We start from the raw sequence: 10957 nt of genomic DNA on the forward strand, positions 1-10957 counted from the left end.
CTTTTTCAAAAAGCTCTCATCCTACAATGGCAAATCATCAGCAGATAAAGGGTCCATAGTTTGATTAATTAGATGGTTTGCAGTGTTAATCTCAACTAACCTCATTTGCCAAGACTCAATGTCATTGACAAAAGATGGAGGCAAAGCAGCATAACCATCTCTGTTCTTCTTTTCTTCACTGCTTGTCCACTATCAAGCCTGCCCAACTCTCTAACATCAGCTGTCCTAGCCAATACATTCTTATGAGCATTCAAAATCCTCTCTCCTGATATCAGCAACTTTTTTAATTCGTCATAACTCACACCTCCTTTACAAACTAACCTAAAGTAATCCAAATCCTCCTCATAATTGGCACTCACATTTACAATAAAATACTCATCCAAATTGAACCCAAAAACGTCCAAAACCACCAAATTTCCTCCTCGTTGACCTAGCCTTCAACTCCACTAACCTAAATGAGGAGAGGCATATTGTATACCAAGTTTTTCAAGTTAACATATTTCCCTGAGGGAGCAGATCCCTAGACATTTAACAGCATCTCCTTGAGCCCTCGATGCATGATCCTGCACATGCTGATCACAGCATAGATCCAGGCAATCTCCTCGATCTCAATCTCAACCCCATAAACGTCCACCACGTGCGCTACCGTTAACAACATCTCCTTGAGCTCTCGGTGCCCAGTCCTGCACATGCTGATCACAGCATAGATCTAGGAAATCTCCTCGATCTCAATCTCAACCCCATAAACATCCACCACATGCGCTATCACCAATGCCACCGTCAGCAGCAGCCTCTGCTCAGTGTGGGGGTCGTAGACCATGGGACCCTAATGGCAGTAGATAAGAAAGAACATAACGAGTCCATTTCATTAATCTTTTTGCTAGTTATCATCCATCTCTTACACTACAAATCAGTAAAAAAACTAGGCTTAATTGCAAATAAATACCCTATAGTTTCAACTACGCTGCACTTATAAGTTATAACCCTCACTTGTTTTTGGCAGCACTGCCACTTATTAAGGACTCACTTATATAGCCTCACTTGTTAATGGCAGCGCTTATATACTTAAAGTTTTTAAAACTTGCACTTAAATACCCTGCATTTTTAAACCTTGCACTTAAATCTCCTGAAATTTTTTAAACTTGCACTTAAATACCCTCAAGTTTGCATAACTAAGGGTATTTAAGTACAAATTTTAAAAACTTTAGGAAATTCAAGTGAAAGTTTTAGAAATTTTAGGGTATATAAGTGCTGCCAATAATCATTTCTTGGCTAGTTCATCTCACAAACAACTTCAAAAATCATAAGTTCATCAAGTTCTCATTTCATTACACAAAAAGGGTGAAATGCCTAAGCATGTCTTATCTACTTTTGATTTTACATTGCTGTTTACCTCGTTTTTACAGGCACCGACTCTAACATAATACTCAAATGTGAGAAACACCATCATTTTGCAAGATAATTGCTATAGATGGAAAGACACCAGTATCATTAATCAAAACAATGACATGACATGATCTAAAACTAAAAGATGTGAAATAACAAAAAAACAATAACTACTCAAGCTGGTAAGGAGCAAATCATATACTATTCCAACACAAATCATATCTATGTCTTTGCAAAATGAATTACTATATCAAAAGAATGTACACATTGGCAAGTTGCACGACCTGACCTGAACTTCGCAATTGACGGTGGCAGCATAACAATGATACAGTTGAAAGAAACAACCTGATCTTTGGTGCCCCTAATGGACATTTATCTCTCTGCACTGAGTGAGCTCAACGAATTAAAAACATGCAGGTCAAGCAACCTATTATACTGTCCCTCTTCAATCTCTTCCTCGTCTACTCGATGAAGGAGTAACAATTCAATAATGCAATCCTCCCAATCAACTCCTTTGATCCCAACTTCCCCTCCACTCCACTTCTTACATACTGCCGGCTTCGAAAGGCTATCATCCTCCAATGGCAAATCAGCAATAGGCAAAGGATCCACAGTTCGATTAATTCGACGCTTTGCAGCCTCAATCTTCAATTTCCTCTTTTCTCGAGACTCAATGCCATTGATAAAAGATGGAGGCAGAGCATCAAAACCAACATCTCTTTCCAAAACTTCCTGTAGTGACAATTTCTTGCCCAAATCCCATCTCCCCTCCCAAGAATCCCACGAACCTTGGTCCTCCAACTCCCTTCTTGTTTTCCTTCTCTTCACCGCTTGTTCATTATCAAGCCCACCAGCGTCTCTAACTTCATCAATCTTAGCCAATACATTGTTATAAGCATTTACAAGCCGCTCTCCCGATATCTCCACATTATGAAATTCCTCTCCGCTTGATCCCCCTTCACAAACTGCCCTAAAATACTCAGAACCCTCCTCTTCCTCAGCATTGGAATACACAGTCAAATACTCATCCAATTTGAACTCAAAACCCTCGCAAACACCAGAGTTCCTCTTCACTGACCTCGCCTTTGACTCCATTAGCCTAACCAGGACGGGCATATTGTGCACCAAGTTCTTCAAGTTAACATCTTTACCCCAAGGAAGCAGAGCCGCAGCGACCTTAAGCAGCGTCTCCTTCAGCTCCCGGTGCCTCATCCTGCACGTGCTGGTCACCGCATAGATCTCCTTAGCAATCTCCTCGATCTCGACGCCAACTCCATTGACCTCCGTCGTGAGCGCCACCACCGTCGCCACAGTCGGCAAAGGCCTCCTCCCCGTCATCAAGAACCACTTGGTCATGCACTGGATCAAGAACCTCCCCATGGCAATCAGCTCCTCCTTCTTGTCGGGTTGAACCTGGGCGAAGCAAGGGCAGGTCCTGACGGCCCGGTCGAGGGCGCCGGCGGCATCGAAATCGGGGAGCTCGACTCGAGAAGCTCAGATCCGCAGCAACAATCCGGGAGATCTGGTGGGCCCTCGCATGCGGCGGCGGCGGCGGCGCTCGTGGAGGAGAGGGGGAGGGTGGCGTCGGGAGACGACGTAGGAGGAGGCGGAGACGAGGAGGGGAACACAGTCTCCGGCGCCGAAGGAGGAGGAGGTGAGGAGGGAGATGAGGGAGAGGACCTCGTCGAGGAGCGGGCGGAGAGGCCGAGGCGGGAGGTGACGTCCTGGATTAGGGTTTTGGGTGGTAAGAGCTTGCGCTGGTGGTAGGTGAAGTCGAGGAGATGAAGGCGGAGGAGGTGGACGTGAGTTAGGGTTCTGGAAGGAGGGACCGAGGTGAGAAGTCGGTCGAGTTCTCGCGGCCCGCAGAGGAGCACACCACGGCGGATGTGTCCGGGTCCGTAGATTGTGGGCCCTCGCCGCAGTAAGGCAGCACACGTCGGCGGCCCGACAGTCATCTTTTATTATTTATTTTCCGATTTTGGTTTGGGGGCAGGCAGGGGGGGAGGGTGGTTTGTCGATAGAGGAAGAGGCGTATTTATAAGCGCACGAATATTCCGCCGTGCCGGAAATTTGGTATTCCAGGGCACGCCTATGGCACGTGCTTATGCCTTTTTGATCCCTCTTTTTTTAACCTGTCGGTTAATTGTAAGTAGGCCCCTGTATTTCTATTTTTCACAATGGACTCCGTGAGTGAATTTTTTGGACAAATTTTTAGAACCGTCCTATTTGCAAACATATTCCCAAAAAATGACTCGTTTCAACTTTATTTGTCAAAACTGACCTGCTTTCAACCCTGGGGCTGAAACCAGGTCGGTTTTGACGAAAAAAGTTCTCAAACTTCACGGGACTTGAAGTCCCGTGAGGTTTATTAAAGTGACCAAAATCTCACGTGGTTCTACTTCTAAAACTATGCATTAGCCCCTTGACTTCTCAACAAATTTACACAAAAACGTATATGTACTTACTTGCAGCTAACTAGAGGGTACACTAACATGGGGCCACCAATCCCATCCTTCAAAATCACATCCTTTAAAATATTCTACTTGCTGCTAACTAGAGGGTACACTAGCACATGCCTCGGTCTCAACCATCTTCACACGTGTGAGGAACTCCACGTAACCCACCTCCGCGTTGAACTCCAACCCGCGCACATCTCGACCGCTTTCTGCAAGGAGGAAAATAAATTCAAACAAACTTCACGGGACTTCAAGTCCCGTGAAGTTTGTTTGGACTACGAAACTTCATAGGACTTGAAGTCCCGTGAAGTTTAGCAGCTTGGTTAAATACCTACTAAACTTCACGGGACTTCAAGTCCCGTAAAGTTTTATAAGTTTTTTCTTCAAAACCGACCCAGTTTCAGCCCGATGGTTGAAACTGGGTCGGTTTTGAAGAATATTTTGAAACTAAGTCGTTTTTATGGTTTATTTTCGCAAATATGACGGTTTTGAAATTTTGTCCAAATTTTTTTTTTGGTGCGTTTTTCTTGTAAACTATCTTAAAATAGAGTGATTATACAAGAACCAACTTCAAGTTCAATTATACAAAAACTACTTTTAAAGAGGGTTCCAACTGCAATTAACCACTTTGCCCTATTTTCAAAATACCCTTAAAAAGATGTGTGTCGGACATGTAACATGCTGTCATAACACTATAGAATTTTATTCTAGTTCTACTTCTAATTGGCTAATGTCATATAATTTTATCCACAAATTGCTCCTAGGCAATTCCGTGTTTTGCAGTTCTCCTTGAACTCCCCACCCCCCCCCCCACCCCCACCCCCCACCCCCACCCCCACCCGCGATATGTCATTTTGGCTAACGGCATTGAGACAGTTAGATTAAGCGTATCCGAAGGAATCTTTTTTTCTTGGGTTGGATGGTGTGGAGTGGGGGGAGGACAATAAGTATTTATTTATCTAAAAATAAAAATAATATTATAAAACAATTTTACCTAGTGGGATATACTCGGTAGTTAGCACACTTTATTAGTTTAACTATTTCAAAACAATGCTTGAAAATTTGTTTGTAGAATTTTACATTGATGTGGCTGACAAGGATCTTTCTATAGATAAGCTCTTCGAATACCATCTCGATTTTTGTGATGATAATTTAAGATATTTTGTCGAAGACCTGGATCCACCAAAGGATCTTTCAAGATCACTGCATCGCCTTGATTTGCACTACGTTATAATTTCTCAAGATTGTTTAAAGTGGGAGTAGTTGGAGGCTGCTCCATTTGGAGATTTTCTCTTGAAATATTTATATATAACTAGAAAAAGTTATGCAATATAATCAATATCAAACTATTATTATAAATGTTAATATTTTGTTTTGCTTATATTTACTTACTAAATCTTATAAATGACTAATATTCCTTCCTGAAAATACCCTAGAGAGGGGAGGGGAATAGGGTAATTACTAATCTAATTCGATATTAATGTCAAATTAAAATTTATTAACTAATATCCTAGCAATTATGATATACAACAAGTTATGTGCAAGGATATGTAATTAAACAACGGGCGATATAAACATGAACACAAGATATAATAGAGATAGTGCACAAATGACAATCGCAAAAACACAAGGCAAGTGATCACGGAGTTAGGTCGACCCACGGCCTACGTCTCCGCTCCTCACCCTCGAGGAGAATCTCCACTATCTCAAAAATAACTACACAATTTGGTTTTCAACGCTCACCGATAATGTTTACAATCTCACACAATTGCCAATACACAATACACTCTTCTAAGTGTTGGCCTAGCTCGTGTCATCTTCCTTAAGTGCTCGAAATTACTACCTCTCCCTAGGATTTACAACCGGCGCCACTCCTCTTGGAATTGACCCTATCTCTCACCAACCACTTCTCTAAGTGTCCTTGTATATTACAATGTGTTCTCTCAATAATTTAAGCATAAATACAAAGAATTTGTTCTCTAACAAGAATGAGAACGAAATAAAGCTCACACTCAATGAATCACTCACCACAACCAAAATTATACTTAATGTGAAATGCTAAAAGCTCAATAGGTTGTGTGTGCAATCATGGAGTAAAATAAAAATCTAGCTTAATGATAATCAAAATATAAATTGCTAGAGATTGAGTTTAGTAAAACTTCTCTGAAATCAAGAGAGATAGAGATATGAAAATTGAAGCTCAAAACCAAAATGATCTCCTCCTCTTGTGAAGCTCTCTTCACATAAACAACACACTTGATTTTCTTAAAAAACTCTTAAACGAACTTGCAAACTTGTTTAAAAATTCTTCTTAGTTAATTACTAAGTGTTGAGTATAGAAGGGTATATATAGGTTCTTAAAATAAAGCCCAAAACCAGAGAAAACCCCCCAAAACAACAAAATCCCTGAAATTTTGGAACTAGCCATTGGCTGAAACTGAGAAACTTTTCAGTCGACTAATGAGCTAACCGTTGGATGAAACTGAGAAACTATCGGTCGACTGAAAATACTGTTCAGTCGACTGATTGAGGTCGGTCGACTGAGCAGAAACTTTTCAGCAATTGCAGAATAGTTCTTCAGTCGACTGATGCATAGTATCGGTCGACTGAAAACACTATTCGGTCGACTGAAAACACTATTCAGTCGACTGAAGAAGATTGGTCGACTGAGCAGAAACTTTTCCTTAATTACAGAGCACTTCATCAGTCAACTGATGAACAGTATCAGTCGACTGAAAACATGCACAACCTAGTTTTGAACAGAAAATCTGAATTTTAAAGTGGGTTTAAAAATAGCAAATAAATTCTAAAATTTATAAACCTTGGGGAAATGTTATACGTGAATATAAATATATTAGAAAAGAAATTTTTGAAATATCATTTCCCGTTTGCGAAAACTCTGTAGGCATATAAAATTGCTTATAGGTCCCTTAGCTCAGCTCGGCACGAACCGACAAACCAACGAGGCGACGAGATCGACGAATCGCACGCAAGCAACGGAATACATGCATTCGCGTGCGGGATCAAGCCAAGTGTTCGAAGAGTCAACGAGTCATCCAACCGAGAGTGGACTCGGACGAATCACGATCGAATCAAGATCAGTTTCGGACTCAGACTCAGAAGTGGATTTACTGCCTAATCGGGATCCGGATTTACTGCCAAATCAGGTCAACGAATCAAGTCTGGATAAATCAACCACAGAACTGAATCACAGATAGAACCAAGAGCGGAAAACGACGGAACAACACACCCGGAGGGGCTCGGCTCAAACCGAGCCACCTCAAGGTGGCTCGGCCAAGGCCGAGCCACCTCAGGGTGGCTCGGCATGAGCCGAGCCACCTTGAGGTGGCTCGGCCCAGTGCCGGCCACCCAGAGGTGGCCGACAGATTTCTGTGCGCGGGCACAGTAAAGAGAGCCTATAAATAGGGTGTTCGAGAGGATCGGATCTCAGATCTACGCAGGCATACTCCGGATCTAAGCTTGGTCTTAGATCCCGAGACTTGAGCGATTGTTTCCTTGGTGAATCAATCCCTCCCGGCTATTATTTCCTTCGTGGAATAATACCCGTCGTACTGCGTAGATCCGACCGGATCTAGATCTCGCGGTGGTCCATGGCAAATAACCCCGGCGCAGGCAAAGAACCCACCAAGCGAGCGACCGCAAAACAGGAGCTCGCGATTCGTTCGACAAACAAGGAAACAAAAGTTGTAATCTTTGTTTATTTTTCTTTGATTTTCATTGTAACCGGATCTTATAAAAAGACCGGATCTTTTGTAACTCAAAAAGTTATAACTCAAGATGACAATGGAATCAATAACAAAGAAAGACACGATTTTTCCCGCGAACAATCTGGCGACCACAGTGGGAGTCAACGATCTCGCTGCCGAGATCGTTGCGTCGCAGCCACGGATCTCGATCCCGGTCGAGGAGGAGGTCGATGCCGAGATCGTTGCGTCGCAGCCACGGATCTCGATCCCGGTCGAGGAGGAGGTCGAGTATGAGTTCGAACAAACTAAGTTCGAGGAATACTTGTCCTCGTCTGGATCAACCTCCCTCCGCAAGCCCAAGAAATCCCAGAAGTTCTCCTCCAGGAGAAAGGTTCGTTGGTATGAAGAAGTCGAAGCCACCAACGAAGATCTCGCCCCGTTTGATGCCAAAGTCGCATCGGGTGAGATTCCTCCAGTTTCCAACCAAGTCAGATCTGCTCTGGCCAACTCTTCTGCCACAGAGGGCGTGGTGACTATCTCGAAGAGAGCCCACCAAAGGCAACGTCAACGCCTTGCGAAACGATTCGCAAAGGCCATGGAGTCAGTTGACGGGATCCGCTACAACGTGGATCTGAAGAACAAAAGAGGCAAACAGCCTCAACAACAGATGAACGGCACCTCTTCCAAGCCGCCAACAATGGAATGGATCCGTGTCAAACGGAATCGTTCGACGCTGGAAGAACGCATCCGCAAACGCCGCGCACTATCAGCGCAGGCACGGGCTCAAGCTGAAGAAGCCCGTAGAAAGCTGCAGAAAGAGGTGGCCAAGAAGCCGCCATCAACCCGAAGTCTGAAGCGGCGGTTCAGACCAAAAAGCAGCAACTGCAGCCTCCAACCAAAATTCAACCTCCGGCGAACCACAAGCTAAGTCCGAGAATTCCCATAGCTACTCCGGGAGATCATGCAGAAGCCTCCCGAAGGAGAAAGCTAGTCTTGGAGCGCCTCGGTCCAATTCCCGACGAGAGAGGCAAGGCTCCAGTTCACGAGCGTTTGGGCCCGATGAAGAAGCCCAGAACGATTAAACACGCTGGGGGTCGCCATCACCTCCATAGTTAACTGGGATATTGTATTATAAATAGTGATTAAAACTTTCAGATTGTAAACAGTGATTAAGTCTTTCATTATATTTATTATCAGAGGTTGCAGAACTTCCAGCAGAGAAGAAATCATCTGCTTCAGCTGATAGAGGTATATATATGGTTGAAAAATTGCTATATCAGATAGTTAGTTCAATACTACAAATATTTTGTGTGTATTATTTGCAGATGCTATCCTTGCAAGGGTTGAAAATGAAAAGAGAATGTCTTTGATCAAGGCATGGGAAGAAAATGAAAAGGCCAAAGCTGAGAACAAGTAAGTTGAGAATCTAGCATTTTATATACTTATCCTGGGATGCAGCGAGCAAACTTATCCAGGGAAAATGATGTTCACTGTAGAGAATAAAAAAAAAATTCCTTGGCGGGTAACATGGCTTAGACACTTGTTTCGAGATGAATCTTAAATATAAAACGAACACCAAATTAATCTGTGAAATCTAAGCTAATTAGGTATTGATCAAATATTAACCAGCTCACGTACGCTTATCTAACACAGGTGGAAATCTTATCAGAACATCTTGCATGTGAACATGTTCTAAACCATACAAGATGAGGACGGAGAGACAAACTGGAAAATTGATCCCCTCGTGTGTGGTTGAGAACATTTAACTCGCATGTGGAATGTTCTAACGGGATTCGTATAAATTATACCAAGTGTTTTATCCAAGGCTTCGACATATCCTTCTTATGCTTAGAAATTAAAATTTCACTTCTTCACGACATTAAACAGGGCAATTAAGAACAAGTCATCCACTACCGCGTGGGAAAACTCGAAGAAGGCATCCATTGAAGCTGATTTGAGGAAGGCTGAGGTAAGCAACTATTAAACAATTCTATCTGTTGACAGCTCATTTTGCTAAACGAAACGACAGTTCACAATCGTCGGAATCAATAAATTAATACGCCCCTCCAAGCTAAGTTAATCTTGGACTTACGTGATCAGGAAAAGCTAGAGAAGAAGAAGGCCGAGTACGCTGAGAAGAAGAAGAACAGGCTTGCATTGCTCCACAAGGCAGCAGAAGACAAGAGAGCCATGATCGAAGCAAAACGGGGTGAAGACGTCCTCAAAGCCGAGGAAACGGCTGCAAAATTCCGGGCAACCGGACTTGCACCGACAAAGATCTTCGGCTGCTTTGGTCCTTGAAATTGTTTGAAGATCAATTAACTTTGAGGGAGGATTTTTTTTATTAGTTGGTTTTGTTTTGTTTTGTTCTGTTCTGTTCAGGTGTTGGATTGGAATTTGTTGTTCTTGTATATATCCATGTTAACTTACAAGGACAAAAGGGTTTGGTGATGTATAATTTTATGTTTTTTTTTCCCCTTTTTTGTTTGGTGATATGAAAGACGTTGGTTATTGTATTAATTTCAGTAAGGCATTTAATTGTTCTTTAGCATGATGAATGTGGCTATCAAAATGGTTTAACTGGGAAATTAAATGAATTTCTTCTCTTACCCTTAATAAAATGCCACGTAGGTAGCTTGCGAACATAAAAAGCCAGGGTCCACAAATAACAAGACGTTGTCTCGGATGTGCACGATTCCATTGGGAATTTAGAGCAGGAGACCAGAAGTGAGAGCGCCTATTGAGCCTCTAAAATGTAGCCTCCGTCAATTTGAGGTCTATGCTGCAGTCCTTGCCAAGTGAGTGATACACTCAATCCCTCGCATATTGAATGCGCCGTATTTATTGCGGCCAACATGACATGATGAGAGTGCAGGCACTCTTGAGTCAAAAGCCGAGGACCTACCAACAACTCCCACTCATCTATTGCCCTAGTAGACCCATTTGACAGCAAATTCTATCAATGCTGTGAGACCCCTAGGTGTTTAGTCTCATTCCCGAAAAGTGTGAAATATTTGAGTGGCTTAAATAAATATGCCCAAGGTTTAAGTGTAATAAGTGCCCGTACTTTTGACAGTGGATTTAGAAACAGCGCGTTACACTTGGTGAGTCCCACGGTTTATATGGTGCCAATAGGCTTGCGGGTCTGGGGCGTGATGAAAACACCCGCATAAAATAGACGCACTTGACGACAATTGCAGATTCTATCAGAACACTCATATAACATAAAAGTTTTTGGACATGGTAGAAGTTCATGAAATGAAACCTGCAAAAACAAATAGGAAAAGGAAAAACTTCAGGTAAAGCTCTTCATGTATTGGCCAGATATCATTTTGAGTGTTCAATGTTTGAAACGCATCACTGGGGGTCCCTAAAGCTGCCTCTATTATCAGCCTAAGTCCGTTTTAC

The 10957-nt window shown here is 42.7% G+C and overlaps 2 protein-coding genes across 2 annotated transcripts; one reads left to right on the plus strand and one right to left on the minus strand.

Annotated features, from left to right (window-relative positions):
* On the minus strand, positions 1469–3341 carry LOC109826846 (plant-specific TFIIB-related protein PTF2). Its single transcript, XM_020393867.1, has 2 exons — positions 2924–3341; positions 1469–2879 (listed from the first exon to the last, which is right to left on the minus strand). Exons 1-2 carry the CDS (start codon positions 3339–3341, stop codon positions 1759–1761), a joined length of 1539 nt encoding a protein of 512 aa, XP_020249456.1. The 3' UTR covers positions 1469–1758.
* Positions 5931–10103, plus strand: LOC109826847 (remorin-like). Its single transcript, XM_020393868.1, has 5 exons — positions 5931–5935; positions 8724–8797; positions 8875–8962; positions 9437–9518; positions 9650–10103. The coding sequence occupies exons 1-5, from the start codon at positions 5931–5933 to the stop codon at positions 9848–9850; spliced, it is 450 nt and encodes a 149-aa protein (XP_020249457.1). The 3' UTR covers positions 9851–10103.

Source organism: Asparagus officinalis, chromosome 10 (assembly GCF_001876935.1).
Source record: "Asparagus officinalis chromosome 10, Aspof.V1, whole genome shotgun sequence".
NCBI lineage: Eukaryota > Viridiplantae > Streptophyta > Magnoliopsida > Asparagales > Asparagaceae > Asparagus > Asparagus officinalis.